At 48.4% G+C, this 18,021-nt stretch overlaps 1 protein-coding gene across 1 annotated transcript in view; it reads right to left on the reverse strand.

The window, feature by feature from the left end:
* OXCT1 (3-oxoacid CoA-transferase 1) overlaps positions 1 to 18,021 on the reverse strand; it is an 83,937-nt gene that overhangs the window by 14,906 nt on the left and 51,010 nt on the right. The window contains exon 12 of the mRNA XM_066604853.1: positions 3,255 to 3,344. Within this exon, the coding sequence (XP_066460950.1) occupies positions 3,255 to 3,344 (90 nt within the window). The remainder of the gene's footprint in view (positions 1 to 3,254; positions 3,345 to 18,021) is intronic.

Genomic DNA, 18,021 nt, shown 5'->3' on the forward strand with positions numbered 1-18,021 from the left:
GCTGGGATCAGTGGATGTGTGGGGGCACACAAGGTGACCGGGCTCAGGACCCACAACAGACCATCAGTAGAGAGGAGCGTCTGTTGAATTGTCTGCCATCCAGGACACAGGTGATGCCATTGTTACAGGCTCCTGTGTCTGTTGGAACCATTTCGAGGCACTTGGCTGAAGGACACTTGGTCTCATAGCCCCCATTACATGTACGGTCTTTGACAGCCACCGTCACCTCCACTTGCAGTGGTGTCATGAACGATGAAACTGGGCACTACGGAGCGGAACCGGGTTGTCTTCAGCGAGGAGTCCAGGTTTAGTTTGGGCGCTGACGGTAGCTGTGTTTGTGTCTGAAGATCTCGGGGTGAGCGCCTCAATCCTTCCTTTGCTGTGGAGCGGCACACTGCCCCCTGCTGGTATGATGGTCTAGGGGACCATCGCATAGAACAGTCAGTCACCTCTAGTAGTGATATGTGGGACAATGACAGCTCAGTGATGTGTTCAGGACATCCTGCAGCCACATGTGTTCCTCTCATGGCGGCTTCCAAGATGCTTCCAGCAGGATAATGCTCGGCCGCGCACACAAGGGGGTCACAGGAACCCCCCACAACATTGTCACACCTCCGTGGCACCCCCCCCCCCCCGGTCGCCAGATTTATAACCAATAGAACATATATGGGACCATCTGGGACACCAACTTCCACAGCCAACGAGTGTACACTATCTAGAGGGACAGTTAAAGCAAATTTGGAGCGATATGCCGCAGAAAACTGTATAGAACCTATATGCCTCCATGCCCGCCCGTATCATCTTGTATCCAAGCTAGAGGTAGTAGAATGGGGTACTAGAGTCTCCATGCCCATCCATATCACATCTTGCCAAGCTAGATGTGGTACAACAGGGTGCTAGAGCCTCCATGCCCGCCTGTATCACATCTTGTATCCAAGCTAGAGGCGGTACAACAGGGTACTAGAGCCTCCATGCCTGATTGTATCACATCTTGTATCCAAGCTAGAGGCAGTACAACAGAGTACTAGAGCCTGCATGCCCGCCCGTATCACATCTTGTATCCAAGCTAGAGGTGGTACAACAGGGTACTAGAGCCTCCATGCCCGCCTGTATCACATCTTGTATCCAAGCTAGAGGCGGTACAACAGGGTACTAGAGCCTCCATGCCTGATTGTATCACATCTTGTATCCAAGCTAGAGGCAGTACAACAGAGTACTAGAGCCTGCATGCCCGCCCGTATCACATCTTGTATCCAAGCTAGAGGCAGTACAACAGAGTACTAGAGCCTGCATGCCCGCCCGTATCACATCTTGTATCCAAGCTAAAGGCAACCCAACAAAATAGCGGTTATTTTAAAAAGTCAGAGAGCATGCCTCATCACAAAATATAAGTTTACACCCATTATGCCAGTGGCCCCTACAATAACATTGCTCCCTCTCAGTGGCACCAGTGGTAATAGTGCGCCCCCTTAGTGGCCCAATAGTTATAGTGTGCTCTACTCACCCCGAAACAATGATGGCAGTTTCCTCACTGTAGCAGGTCTAGTCTGGCAGCTGCTGTACAGATGCTCAGCGCCCTTCCTCAGGTTCTGTGCTGCACTGTACAGATGCCGGGGCAGGAGTCAGGGTCTCTGCACAGCAGCCGGACCTGCTCCAGTGAGTATACTTCTTGCTTCCGGGCTGCAGGGGCTCACAGGAAGCAATTATTTTTTAACTAGCCATTTATATGGCCAATAAAAAAAAAACAAAATTGGCACCAGCTTTGGAACTTCATTATTGGCTGGGCTGGTGACTCACCCCACTTAAGGGCCCTTTAAACCCGCCGATGATTGCTTATAAAAAAATAAATTAAATAATCGCTAATCAGCGATCGTTTTAGCGATAATCGGTGTGTGTAAGTGTCCGCCCATCATCCGCTTTTCGGGCACTGCTGGCTGATCGCTAAATTCAAGCTAACCTAAAAATCGTCCTTCACGCTTAGCAGTTTCCCACGGGGAGTGCTGATAGATCCTTGTTCTCCACGGGGAAACAATTCTGAGCACAGATAAATCGCCTCGGGCTATTAGCTGCCTTCAGTGAAGGCTTCATTTGCACCTAATTGCTATTTAAGTAGCTGAGTAGCTACTTAATAGTTCATGCAAAATTATCGCTCAAAGCTGTCACTCACACTGTCTGAGCGATCGGCCGTGTAAACCAGCCATTACAAATGACCGCGTTACCCAGAAGCTTGCAAGACACCGGAGGGGACTGTAGTGGCAAGGACTAGGAACAGGAAGTATACAGTTCATTATTTTCTGAGTGGTTAAAGAGTTAAAAAAAAAAAAGTTACCCACCGGACAACCCCTTTAAGGCCCCAGCGACACACGCTCATGTTTTGCACCTATTCCATGGCAAATAAGTAAGTGCCCCCTTCATCTAAACAGGGATTTGTGGTGTGGCCTATATGGTGCAGAATAAAGGAAGTCACATGTTCCTTTGTGATGCGGATTCCACATCAGGATGTCTGCATATGGACCAGTCAGTAGCAATAATTCACCCTTATGTGGGGGGAGTTCTGCTTTGGTTTTTCATTGGAAGGCACATTAGATTTTTCTGACTCAGATTAAAGCATATGAAAATACCCAAACTGTTCAGTTTCTTTACAGTGCCCCCACAGGAGAAATGAAGTATTACACAGTCCCATCAATCGGATGTCTGTAATAGAGGATGGAAGGGTCCTCCAGAAAGAGACCCTCTATATAACCACTCTGAGATGAGGATCTTGAGCAGAGAACCCCTGATATTAACCCACATTTCCCTAATAGGGGGTATGACATGGGTTTTCTACCCTTAACAGCCTCTATACAGGCGGGGGGAGAATTTACCAAGTACAGAATGTTCTGTGCCAGGCTTTATTAGATTTTCCCCGGCGCCCTAAATACATGAGAAAGCGCAGGCCTCTTCATGCATTCAGTGCATCTCCAGTACCTCCATGCGCCTTTGCAGAAATGTACGCCAGGACCGACCTGCCGTCTGTGTCAGAAATTACACCAGTTTTTGGTGTAAATTAGACAAATCTGTAGCTCTGGGATAGCCCGGCCCCCTCCTGACAAGCACCACCCACTTTTTGAAAGTGGCAGAGCCGGCACAGAAAGGAAAACAGGCGCAAAGTTTTGCACAAGCACCCGCTTGCAACTTTTTGACGTCAGAACCTGTCCCCGTTTTTTTTTTTTATAGTATTTGAAATTAAAACAGGAAGTACAAGTCCCCCTCACCTTGGCTGAATGTTCCATCGTTACAACTACTTTTGTTCCTGAGCTGGAGACCAAGTCCATGGCGCCGCCCATTCCTTTCACCATCTTGCCCTGAAACACAAAAATTATACATTATGTTGATTAAGTAAAAAAAACAAAAACTTCAACACACACTGAACACCCCTTTATTATCCCCCCATCTGGTAGCACGTTGGACTCCTTTGGCCTTCAGATCCCCAGCAGTTTACTGTGGCATAGATCCCACCAACTGATGACATTGTTCTGCAGGAATATCGGCCCCTGCGGACAGGAAGCTGCTTGTAGTTGCTGCAGATTAGATGGAGGTGCTGACATGTTCTGCCAGCTGACAGGAAGGGGTCATCCATTCATGCTGCTTGTGCCAAATTCACACCTCTCCCATCAGCACGGGGCAACAGAGATCTGGATCCATCTGACCAGGAGATGTTTCTCCGCTGCTGAGCGATACAATTTTAGCGCTCTTTGCCCCCCAGAGTCTCGTTTGTCTGTTTCTCTGAAATTCTTACACCTGTGTGAATGATTCCTCAGTCTGTGAATACGGTGTATTTTTAAGTGCTTTGCGGATTCCCTGCGCGGATCTACAAGTCGCAGCACGCTCCATTTTATTGCGGATGCGGTTCCATTCCTCTCTATAGGAGATGAAGACACCCAAGCCATTAAAAAAAACCATTTACGACGATGGGCAGTGCATCTGCTGCGGATATCTGCATTAAACATCTGTGCGTGCCGTGGGCACTGGGCCTTACGGGCAAATACATGTTTCAAGTGCATAATACGCATCGCAACAGGACATGCTGTGTATTTATCACATGTCCAAAAATCACGTGAAAAATGTGAATGAGCGCTAAAACACAATGGCGTTGGAACTGGTCATCTGCTGCGGAACGGCGAGTTGTGCTTTCTGCCATATTAGCTCGAGGACTGGTGTTGAATTCAGCTGCTCCTAACTGCAGCACCTGTTCATCAGAACGATTCCTGACATCCTCCTCTGACCCCTTTTGGTGCAGACTTCGTTTCCATCCACAGGATCCCCTTTCGCTGGATGTTTTCCTCCATCACGCCATTCTCAGTGTGTTCTCCACACAGTTACAGGAGAAAACCCCACGTGGCCGGCAGTGACATCCCAGCCCCGGCTAGTCTTGCACCGATGACCCGGCCTCGTTGGAATCACTCAGATCGCTGGATTTTCCCATCTAATGTGGATTCACACTGAAGCTGATCCACAGAAAATTCGTGATGTGATTTTATGCTCCGGGGTCACGGGGAGAATTTCAATAGAAGGAAGCGCCAATCCTGAAACGGCAGAAGGCTCTAATAAAGGGGCCACTCAGTGGATATGCTAATTTTTTGGGAAGTCTAGAGAAATCTTTAATCTGTTCCTACTGTAATCCATCTGCCAGGACAAAGCCCAAGTCCGGTGCTACAACTACGGACATAGCGACTAATACACACAATACTGAGTCACAGGAGGGTCTGCAACACAAGATCAGCGCATCCACCATCTTCACGAGCCAAGACAAAGAAGCTCTCCCCCCTTCACTAAATGCAATGCCTTTCAAACAAGCCATCACTCAATTATCGTTTAGATTATCGCTGTGTAGCGTTTGCATTAACAACTGACACGCTCGGCCGCTGCGCCCATTTTCCAACGATTTTCATTAGGTTAAAGCGACTTTAAAAGCAAAACCATCGCTCACTTTTTATTATAACGAATTTTGAGCGAAAATTGTTGTCTAAATGGACCTTAATGTATGTATACAGTGACTCTACCAGCAGAATAGTGAGTACAGCTCTGGAGTATAATACAGGATGTAACTCAGGATCAGTACAGGATAAGTAATGTATGTACACAGTGACTCCACCAGCAGAATAGAGAGTGCAGCTCTGGAGTATAATACAGGATGTAACTCTGGAGCAGTACAGGATAAGTAATGTATGTACACAGTGACTCCACCAGCAGAATAGTGAGTGCAGCTCTGGAGTATAATACAGGATGTAACTCAGGATCAGTACAGGATAAGTAATGTATGTACACAGTGACTCCACCAGCAGAATAGTGAGTGCAGCCCTGGAGTATAATACAGAATATAACTCAGGATCAGTACAGTATAAGAAATGTATGTACACAGTGACTCCACCAACAGATTAGTGAGTGCAGCTCTGGAGTATAATACAGGATGTAACTCAGGATCAGTACAGGATAAGAAATGTATGTACACAGTGACTCCACCAGCAGAATAGAGAGTGCAGCTCTGGGGTATAATACAGAATATAACTCAGGATCAGTACAGTATAAGAAATGTATGTACACAGTGACTCCACCAACAGATTAGTGAGTGCAGCTCTGGAGTATAATACAGGATGTAACTCAGGATCAGTACAGGATAAGAAATGTATGTACACAGTGACTCCACCAGCAGAATAGTGAGTGCAGCTCTGCAGTATAATACCGGATGTAACTCAGCAGCAGTATAGGATAAGTAATGTATGTACCCAGGGACTCTAATATACTTCAGAGCTGCACTCACTATTCTGCTAATTAAGGATGTAACTCAGGATCGGCACAGGATACATAGTGTATGTATGCAGTGACTCCACCAGAAGTAGCAGTTTTCTATAAGTTCTGCTCTATTACACCGACCCAACTTCCTTTCACTGTATATAGATTGTGATTTTCGGTTGATGGGGTTTGAAAGTCACTGCATAATATTAAATACAAAGCTGGAAGATCTTGAGAATTCAGACATTTGGTCCATTTCTCCTCGTACAGCATGTCACTTTTTTTTTTTGCACTGTTGCTATGCAACTGCCCCCCCCCCCTCCCCCCAATAATTTCCCTTATGTGTGTCTTCTATCAAACTGAATGACACAATGTAGCACTGAATGACAATTCTCTGCGTTCGGTGACTAGCCAATTGTACATTCTTTACTGCCGGCTCCCAGCGAGTGCAGTGCTAAGAAATACTACAAAAGAAAGTATATTCTGTCTCATCCACAGCTGCATTCAAAATTCTGCATACTTCTGAGAGCGGCTCTGAGCGTCCCACCTTTGATCACTGCAACAAGTACAATTCCCAGCATTATTCCTGCAGTGGGGCTGCGTACAGTAGGAAATTCCAAGAACAGCTTCATATGGAGATATTTTAGTGTATAGTGATCGTTATACACTAAAATATCACATTTGCAGCAGCCCAACCCAAAGCGGTTCTACAGTACCAAGCTTGGAGGACTACATAACTGTTTGGCCTCAGAGGATCTACATTGCGGTATTAACAGATTTTTACGACAGTCGCTTTTGCAGTAACTGCTTGCCATAGAGATGAAAATGATGGTTGCTTTTGCAGTTACCACTTGACATTGAGATGAAAACAAAGGCTGCTTTTGCAGTTACTGCTTGGCATTGAGATGCAACCCATTAGCATACACAAAGCCATGTGGTTTAGAATGCTGATAATCAGTTCCTCTCCTACACTTTTCTGCAGCTCCTAATAGACATTTGTTCCTTATTCGCAGGATAAGTGATACCTTCTGATCACAGGGGGTCCAACTGCTGGGACCTCAGCGGTCACAGAAATGTGGCACCCCAAATCCCCCAACTGAATGGAACAGTGCCCATGTGTGATCATTACTCTATTCACAGCTATGGTGTTGAGGGGGATGGTCGAATGCATTAATTGGGTCGAACATTGTCAAAAAATGCAAGAGTGGTGCTTTTTCTGGAAGAAAGCAGCCATGTTCCTCTAATCCCGGACAACCTTCTAGTAAAGGAGCCGGAGATCCAGTAGATTTATGAGGGCACTTCATCCTACTTCCTGACGCCTTGTTATCTATGGGCCACTCACCGCTCTGCTGGGAGCTCCTCAGGCTTTTTTGTGTAGGTAAGTCACGCGCCTGTCATTGCCGCCCCCCGGAGCCGCGTTGTAGGACGGGTTTGTAATTGCCTTGTTTTACAAATATTACAGGGTATAAATATTGCAGATCGGTAAATGTCAGCGCCATTACTTTATTCTACAAGCAGATGCTCTACAAATGTCATTTACTGGGACGGCCCAGAGTACACGGCGTGCCCGGGCAGCAGATGTACAGCGGTGGCATACTAAACAGAGTCACCCAGACAATGCAGAGCTGCTTGTCCTACATCAGACTACATGACAGCATTACATAACATATACAGATGTATTAATAGGACCACCAGGCCAAAAATGGTCTACAGATCAGGATACTACGCCACCCAGGAGCCCCGCCGGCTCCTCTATATCCCACACAGGAGCCCCGCCGGCTCCTCTATATCCCACACAGGAGCCCCGCCGGCTCCTCTATATCCCACACAGGAGCCCCGCCGGCTCCTCTATATCCCACACAGGAGCCCCGCCGGCTCCTCTATATCCCACACAGGAGCCCCGCCGGCTCCTCTATATCCCACACAGGAGCCCCGCCGGCTCCTCTATATCCCACACAGGAGCCCCGCCGGCTCCTCTATATCCCACACAGGAGCCCCGCCGGCTCCTCTATATCCCACACAGGAGCCCCGCCGGCTCCTCTATATCCCACACAGGAGCCCCGCCGGCTCCTCTATATCCCACACAGGAGCCCCGCCGGCTCCTCTATATCCCACACAGGAGCCCCGCCGGCTCCTCTATATCCCACACAGGAGCCCCGCCGGCTCCTCTATATCCCACACAGGAGCCCCGCCGGCTCCTCTATATCCCACACAGGAGCCCCGCCAGCTCCTCTATATCCCACACAGGAGCCCCGCCAGCTCCTCTATATCCCACACAGGAGCCCCGCCAGCTCCTCTATGTCCCACACAGGAGCCCCGCCAGCTCCTCTATGTCCCACACAGGAGCCCCGCCAGCTCCTCTATATCCCACACAGGAGCCCCGCCAGCTCCTCTATATCCCACACAGGAGCCCCGCCAGCTCCTCTATATCCCACACAGGAGCCCCGCCAGCTCCTCTATATCCCACACAGGAGCCCCGCCAGCTCCTCTATATCCAACACAGGAGCCCCGCCAGCTCCTCTATATCCAACACAGGAGCCCCGCCAGCTCCTCTATATCCCACACAGGAGCCCCGCCAGCTCCTCTATATCCCACACAGGAGCCCCGCCAGCTCCTCTATATCCCACACAGGAGCCCCGCCAGCTCCTCTATATCCCACACAGGAGCCCCGCCAGCTCCTCTATATCCCACACAGGAGCCCCGCCAGCTCCTCTATATACCACACAGGAGCCCCGCCAGCTCCTCTATATACCACACAGGAGCGCCGCCAGCTCCTCTATATACCACACAGGAGCGCCGCCAGCTCCTCTATATACTCCACCACAGAGGAGAGCCGATAGCTCCTCTATATACTACACTAAACAGGAGAGCCAACAGCTCCTCTCTATACCACACCACACAGGAGAGCCCACAGCTCCTCTATATACCCAACCACACAGGAGAGCCGACAGCTCCTCTATATACCACACCACACAGGAGGGCCGACAGCTCCTCTATATACCCCACCACACAGGAGAGCCGACAGCTCCTCTATATACCCCACCACACAGGAGAGCCGACAGCTCCTCTATATACCCCACCACACAGGAGAGCCGACAGCTCCCCTATATACCCCACCACACAGGAGAGCCGACGGCTCCCCTATATACCCCACCACACAGGAGAGCCGACGGCTCCCCTATATACCCCACCACACAGGAGAGCCGACGGCTCCCCTATATACCCCACCACACAGGAGAGCCCACAGCTCCTCTATATACCCCACCACACAGGAGAGCCCACAGCTCCTCTATATACCCCACCACACAGGAGAGCCCACAGCTCCTCTATATACCCCACCACACAGGAGAGCCCACAGCTCCTCTATATACTCCACCACACAGGAGAGGCCACAGCTCCTCTATATACCCCACCACACAGGAGAGGCCACAGCTCCTCTATATACCCCACCACACAGGAGAGGCCACAGCTCCTCTATATACTCCACCACACAGGAGAGGCCACAGCTCCTCTATATACTCCACCACACAGGAGAGGCCACAGCTCCTCTATATACTCCACCACACAGGAGAGCCGACAGCTCCTCTATATACTCCACCACACAGGAGAGCCGACAGCTCCTCTATATACTCCACCACACAGGAGAGCCGACAGCTCCTCTATATACTCCACCACACAGGATAGCCGACAGCTCCTCTATATACTACACCACACAGGAGAGCCGACAGCTCCTCTATATACTACACCACACAGGAGAGCCGACAGCTCCTCTATATACTACACCACACAGGAGAGCCCACAGCTCCTCTATATACTACACCACACAGGAGAGCCCACAGCTCCTCTATATACCCCACCACACAGGAGAGCCCACAGCTCCTCTATATACTCCACCACACAGGAGAGGCCACAGCTCCTCTATATACCCCACCACACAGGAGAGGCCACAGCTCCTCTATATACTCCACCACACAGGAGAGGCCACAGCTCCTCTATATACTCCACCACACAGGAGAGGCCACAGCTCCTCTATATACTCCACCACACAGGAGAGGCCACAGCTCCTCTATATACTCCACCACACAGGAGAGGCCACAGCTCCTCTATATACTCCACCACACAGGAGAGGCCACAGCTCCTCTATATACTCCACCACACAGGAGAGGCCACAGCTCCTCTATATACTCCACCACACAGGAGAGCCGACAGCTCCTCTATATACTCCACCACACAGGAGAGCCGACAGCTCCTCTATATACTCCACCACACAGGAGAGCCGACAGCTCCTCTATATACTCCACCACACAGGAGAGCCGACAGCTCCTCTATATACTCCACCACACAGGAGAGCCGACAGCTCCTCTATATACTACACCACACAGGAGAGCCGACAGCTCCTCTATATACTACACCACACAGGAGAGCCGACAGCTCCTCTATATACTACACCACACAGGAGAGCCGACAGCTCCTCTATATACTAGACCACACAGGAGAGCCGACAGCTCCTCTATATACTAGACCACACAGGAGAGCCGACAGCTCCTCTATATACTAGACCACACAGGAGAGCCGACAGCTCCTCTATATACTAGACCACACAGGAGAGCCGACAGCTCCTCTATATACTAGACCACACAGGAGAGCCGACAGCTCCTCTATATACTACACCACACAGGGGAGCCGACAGCTCCTCTATATGCTGCACCACACAGGAGAGCCGACAGCTCCTCTATATACTACACCACACAGGAGAGCCGACAGCTCCTCTATATACTACACCACACAGGAGAGCCGACAGCTCCTCTATATACTACACCACACAGGAGAGCCGACAGCTTCTATATACTACAGTACACAGGAGAGCCGACAGCTCCTCTATATGCTGCACCACACAGGAGAGCCAACAGCTCCTCTATATACTACACCACACAGGAGAGCCGACAGCTCCTCTATATACTACACCACACAGGAGAGCCGACAGCTCCTCTATATACTACACCACACAGGAGAGCCGGTAGTTCCTCTATATACTACACCACACAGGAGAGCCGACAGCTCCTCTATATACTACACCACACAGGAGAGCCGGTAGTTCCTCTATATACTACACCACACAGGAGAGCCGACAGCTCCTCTATATACTACACCACACAGGAGAGCCGAAAGCTCCTCTATATACTACACCACACAGGGGAGCCGACAGCTCCTCTATATACTACACCACACAGGAGAGCCGACAGCTCCTCTATATACTACACCACACAGGACAGCCCACAGCTCCTCTATATACTACACCACACAGGAGAGCCCACAGCTCCTCTATATACTACACCACACAGGAGAGCCCACAGCTCCTCTATATACAACACGACAAAGGAGAGCCAACAGCTCCTCTATATACTACACCACACAGGAGAGCCGACAGCTCCTCTATATACTACACCACACAGGAGAGCCGAAAGCTCCTCTATATACTACACCACACAGGGGAGCCGACAGCTCCTCTATATACTACACCACACAGGAGAGCCGACAGCTCCTCTATATACTACACCACACAGGAGAGCCGAAAGCTCCTCTATATACTACACCACACAGGGGAGCCGACAGCTCCTCTATATACTACACCACACAGGAGAGCCGACAGCTCCTCTATATACTACACCACACAGGACAGCCCACAGCTCCTCTATATACTACACCACACAGGAGAGCCCACAGCTCCTCTATATACTACACCACACAGGAGAGCCCACAGCTCCTCTATATACAACACGACAAAGGAGAGCCAACAGCTCCTCTATATACTACACCACACAGGAGAGCCGACAGCTCCTCTATATACTACACCACACAGGAGAGCCGAAAGCTCCTCTATATACTACACCACACAGGGGAGCCGACAGCTCCTCTATATACTACACCACACAGGAGAGCCGACAGCTCCTCTATATACTACACCACACAGGACAGCCCACAGCTCCTCTATATACTACACCACACAGGAGAGCCCACAGCTCCTCTATATACTACACCACACAGGAGAGCCGACAGCTCCTCTATATACTACACCACACAGGAGAGCCGACAGCTCCTATATATACACACTATACTGCACTTGAGAGCTCCGCTATATACTACACCACACAGGAGAGCCAACAGCTCCTCTATATACTACACCACACAGGAGAACCAACAGCTCCTCTATATACTCCACCACACAGGAGAGCCGACAGCTTCTCTATATACTACACCACACAGGAGAGCCCACAGCTCCTCTATGTACTACACCACACAGGAGAACCAACAGCTCCTCTATATACTCCACCACACAGGAGAGCCGACAGCTTCTCTATATACTCCACCACACAGGAGAGCTCCTCTATATACTCCACCACACAGGAGAGCCCCTCTATATACTCCACCACACAGGAGAGCCCCTCTATATACTCCACCACACAGGAGAGCCGATGGTTGGAGCCCGTGTTTTGCCTTCGGCTGCAATATTTTTACACTTCTGGTAATGGATTTATTCTGCATTTCCCCCTTTTCAGGCGAGGCATACAGCAGCATCTAATGAATGTGAGAACGCGCTGCTCGCCAGGTTCAGCATCATTTAGTGGTGAATTAACCTTTTTATCTTTCACGCCGTTTCAAGCTTTTTGTGGTAATGAGCCGTCTCTGAACGCGTTCTAATGGAGCCACTTCATGTGTAAAGCTGAATGTAATATGATTATTAAAGGTTAGGAATGTATGGCGGTGATTGCCTTTCACGAGATAGGAATCCATTTCAGCTGTATTCCCCTACAGACCGGCCACAGTATATAGGACTCATTTAGTTACTGACCTCTTTGCTGCCATTGCCCCCAATTACCCTCTATAAGGCTCACAGAACATGGTTAGTGTTCCTTGATCCCACCACAGAAGTATATTCAGGCACAGAGCATGCATACCTCACAAGCGGTCCTGGATCAAGCAGCAGAGTCCTAGTTTTCAGGTGCTGCCCGCTATCTATAGCTCATTGCTGTTGATCCCCTCTGATAGGCGAGGGAGTGCAGTACACAAAGTGGTCTTCAGCAGACCGTCAAGCCTCAATATCCCTCACACCCGAGTCTAGGGCTTCAGTAACAAGACCGATCCTCTAATTCTATTTTTCTGCTCCAAAAATTGAACAAAGTGGAAAATAAACCGTTCCTTTCATCTCAGTTTCTTCTGTTCCTTTTTTTTTTTTTTAATAGGAACAAAAAGTAGCGCAATCTGCAGAATTATGTTCCAAGAAAAACTGAAATCTAACAGCAAAGTTTTGAGAGGTAAAAACAAAAAGTTTTTTTTTTTTACTTTGACTTAATTTTCTGCTTCACAAAACAGAACTGAGAAACAGAATTGTGCCTGAAGCCCTTTACGCAGGTGTGAATGGGCCCTCAGCAATACCAGAGAGGCCTCTGGGACCGCAGACAGGGCTTGTAGCCTCTACAGCATTACATGGGCTGGACCACTCATGCTTCGTACAGGACGCTACATAGTAGTTAGTGCAGTCTGTGGCTTCCCAGTGACCGCTGCAGACCTTCAGAGCATGCTGGGAACTGTAGTTTCCCCAAACTCTTTAGGTGAAGGGGGTGCAGTGCTTGTCCCTCCTTCCAGTCTTTAACCCCATAGTGACATGACATATTTAGGAACTGAATATACAACGACTTTTGGGGATCTTCATCTCAAATGCCATAACTTTATTTTTCTGTCAACATGGCCATATAGGGCTCGTTTTGTGTGTGTCGAAAGCCGAATGCAGACGGCCGGGTTGGATTCTGACTGAGATTCTCACAGCAGGATGCGACCCATGCCTTAGCTGTCCGGCATCTTCGCTCTGCGGATGTGCCGGATGGCGCACAGTCGCCCAACAGAGCTGGTGCATCAGCGATGATGGGGCAGTGCAAGCCTCTGTGGTTCACACTGAAATGGGACCTGCCACGATTTTGTTATTGAGCGGGTATTCCGTGATCAAAATCGTGGCTGTCTGCATAGGATTGCATAAACCAATGCAATTCTATGGCCCTCCGCACCTACCCCCGAATAGCACCGCCCTCCGCACCTACCCCCGAATAGCACCGCCCTCCGCACCTACCCCCGAATAGCACCGCCCTCCGCACCTACCCCCGAATAGCACCGCCCTCCGCACCTACCCCCGAATAGCACCGCCCTCTGCACCTACCCCCGAATAGCACCGCCCTCCGCACCTACCCCCGAATAGCACCGCCCTCCGCACCTACCCCCGAATAGCACCGCCCTCCGCACCTACATTCTTGGACAGCAATCAGAACACCAGAGGAAAGCTGTTGCTGTCCTCATAGCAGAGTTTCCTGAGCAAGCATGCGTAGTAGTGGCAGTCCTGGAAGGGATGACTGCGCATGCTTGGCCCAACTATTGAATCTGCCCCTGTCCGCCCGCCTGATCTGACTTTAGGGCACATGTCAGGACACAGGACATGGCTGACAGCTACACACAGCAATTTGACGGACATAACAGAAACTACGCAAAATCGTGGAACCCACATCATGTGAGCGACTGATGGAAAAAGCCGTGGGTTGTATATTAAACTAAACCACACGTGTGAAGCATTTATTAGGCAATTGTGATTTAACCATTCCGTAATAGATGGAGTTCCGGAAAAAGCCTTTAAGGGTATGTTCATATGCAGTGAAAATGCTGTGGATTATCCACAGCAGAAAATCCACAGTATTTCTGCATCAACGCTGCAGCAAAATTTGCACCATTAGTGCAGATTTTGACTGAATTAGACTCTTAAACAGGCTGTGGATCCGTAGAAGAATCAGCCTGCACAAGCTCCTCTCACCTCTGAATACAGAGTGCTGAAAGCAGCAAGAGCGCGAAGCCTCTTCTGCATCACCTGACCAGCAGCAGCGCTCAGTAACAGGCGACGGTTTTCGCTGCGAGAAGAGCGCCATTATTTGCAGGCTGAAATCAGCTGCAGATAAATTGCCGAATCCAATGGTGCGGATTTTGCCATGAGTGGATGCAGAAATGTCTTGCGGATTTTCCGCTATGGGCAAGTTCACACATACTGGAATGGGTGCGGATTTTCGGAAGTGGAAAATAGTCACCAAAATCCATATCAATGGTTTGGATTTTGATACAGATTCACAGTCAACTCCGACCCTTCAAGTGAAAGGGTGAAATCTGCTGCGGGTCTTCATAAAAAAAAAAAACGCACCAAATGGATGCTTACAAGATGAAATGGTGAATTGGTTAAGAATGATGTTGAGAAGGCTGAACTTTTAAATTCCTATTTTGTATTGGTTTTCTCTCAGAAAGTAGATGGAACATCAGCTGATCTTCCCTGTGCTATTGGGGGAATAAACAAAATGCAGGCTATCTGTAAGCAGAGAGATGGTGAGGGAACACTTAGCTAACGTAAATGAATTCAGGTCTCAAGGTCCAGATGAATTACATCCTAGGATACTAGAGGAAGCAGCGAAGGTAATTGCTGAACCACTCACCAGTATCTTTGAAAATTCCTGGAGAACAGAAGTCCCAGAAGATTAGAAAAGGGCAAATGTTGTCCCCATCTTCAAAAAAGGGAAGAAGGTGGATCCAGGAAACTACAGGCCTGTGAGCCTGACTCCTATACCAGGAAAGATCTTTGAACAAATTATTAAACAGCATGTATGCAAGTACCTGGATGAAAATTGAGTAATTAACAAGAGCCAGCATGGGTTTGTAACAAGTCATGCCAGACTAATCTAATTTCCTTCTATGACAGAATCACAGACTGGGTTGATCAGGGAATGCGGTGGATATAGTATATATTGACTTTAGTAAAGCATTGGACAAAGTATTTCATACCATACTTATTGAAAAAATGACCAAATATGGGATTGACTAGGCAGCTGCTAGGTGGATTCACAACTGGCTGAGTGATCGTACTGAAAGAGTGGTCATAAATGGCTGCACATCCAAGTGGAAGAATGTATCAGGTGGGGTACCACAAGGCTCTGTCCTAGGCCCAGTGTTAAAAAAAAATGATCTGGAGGAGGGAATTAATGGGAAACTGATTTGCCAACGACAAAGTTAAGAGGGATTGCTAACACTAGGAAAAAGAGTGGAAGAGTATTCAAAAAGACCTAGAAAAGCTTGAACAGTGGGCAGCGACTAACAGAATGGTATTTAACAAGGAGAAATGGAAAGTCCTACATCTGGGCAAGAAAAATTAAAAAAAAGCATACAAAATGGGAGGAATTGGGCTATACAGCAGCAAATGTGAAAAAGACTTGGGTATACTAATAGATCATAGACTGAACATGAGTCAAAAAAGTGATGAAGCAGCCAAAAAGGCAAACACAATTCTGGGATGTATTAAGAGAAGCATAGAGCCTAGATCACGTGAGGTAATTATTCCCCTCTACTCTTCCTTAGTCAGACCTCATCTGGAATACTGTGGCCAGTTCTGGGCACCCCACTTTAAAAAAGACAAACTGGAGCAAGTTCAGAGAAGAGTTACCAAGATGGTGAGCGGTCTGCAAATCATGCCGTATGAGGAATGGTTAAAGGATCTGGGAAGGTTTAGCTTGCAAAAAAGGAAGCTGAGAGGAGACTTAATAGCTGTCCACAAATATCTGAAGGGCTGTCACAGTGCAGAGGGATCAGCCCTATTCTCATTTGCACAAGGAAAGACTAGAAGCAATGGGAGGAAACAGAATAGATATTTGAAAAAAACTTTGAATGTGAGGGTGATCAATGAGAGGAACAGGCTGCCACGGGAGGTGGTGAGTTCTCCTTCAAGGGAAGTGTTCAAACAATGGCTGGACAAATATCTGTCTAGGCTGATTTAGTGAATCCTGCACTGAGCAGGGGGTTGGACCAATGACCCTGGAGGTCCCTTTGAACTCTCCCATTCTATGATGATGCAGATTTTAGACAATTCCTACTTGTTAGGGTGCTTATACGCTTGACGATCCGTTGGGTATCTGTGACGGTTGCTCCTTTAGTACAAAAAGCATTGCTCAGTGCGTGTGGTAGAGTGGACCACAGATCGTTCTGGCTGCCTCCATTCACAGTAAAGAGGCAGTCGTTCATGGATCAACTGCGCCTGTTTACATAGGCCGATCGTTGTTCATCATTCGGTTTCTTTAGGTATAAAAAGTGAACGGTAAGCAAACGAATTTTCGTTTTATTGTTCAGTCTGTGCATTTGCACTGAATGATCATTCACATTCCTGCGATTCAGCTAGAATCTGAATGATTAGCGGCCCATGTAAAATAGCTCTTAGAAGGGTCCCTTGATAATAAGCAAATCAACGTGCCCCCCCCCCCCTTCGCCCCGATGGAACCTGCAGTGATCAACTGTAATCTGTTGAGAAACCTGACAGTAAGCGTTCGGTTTACCTGCAGCTCCCCCACAGGAGAAATAAAGCATTACACATTGTCCATTCATATCAATGGGTTGTCTGTGTAGTACAGGAGCGGACCAAGGCAACAACTCATTAGAACCTCTACACTCTGGTCATCAGTTGCAGATCCTGAAAAGAGGACCTCCCTTTTATTAAGCCAGCATTTCCTAATAGGATGTATGACAATAAAGTTTTCGAAACCAGACAATTCTCTTGTAAGGATAAGTATATATTTTTGTTTTCGCGGATGTAGTTTGCTTTTAGGCCATTCCACTGCCAGCTGGTGACATCCTGAGATCAGCCACTTACACAGGAGATGGCATTTCATTTATATTTCGGAGCGGGATCCTCCACATTTACCCCACACCACCACTTTACACATTCCTGGTAATTACAGTTTAGTTCCGAGCTCCACGGAGGATTTCATTTTTCTTGTAGGGCTTAATTCATCAGTTATTGCTTGAACAGACAAGGATGGCCACTGTGCACAGCCGTGACCCATTTCCTACCCACTAGCAGTCTGCAGTGATAACTTGCACTAGCCCAGCGTGCAGCAGCCTGTACGGCTGATAATCTAATGATCTTGGACAATTTGCCTTTTTGTATGCTTCAATGCATTCCAAATGAAGCAACTTGGCAAATAACCTTGATTAAAAATCTCCTACTATTTTGTGTCTACAGCTCCTATATAGACTTGTGTCTCCATGGTAACAGACTACAAACAATTTCTGTGTAGTCTGATCCTGCAGCTGTTCCCCTACTTCTAAAGGACCCGGCCACACTGTCTTCCGTACCATCCATTTCACATATGGAGTGCAGTAATGTGTCCTGGCCTGACCACGGGT

The sequence above is a fragment of the Eleutherodactylus coqui genome, chromosome 5 (assembly GCF_035609145.1).
Source record: "Eleutherodactylus coqui strain aEleCoq1 chromosome 5, aEleCoq1.hap1, whole genome shotgun sequence".
Classification (NCBI taxonomy): Eukaryota; Metazoa; Chordata; class Amphibia; order Anura; family Eleutherodactylidae; genus Eleutherodactylus; species Eleutherodactylus coqui.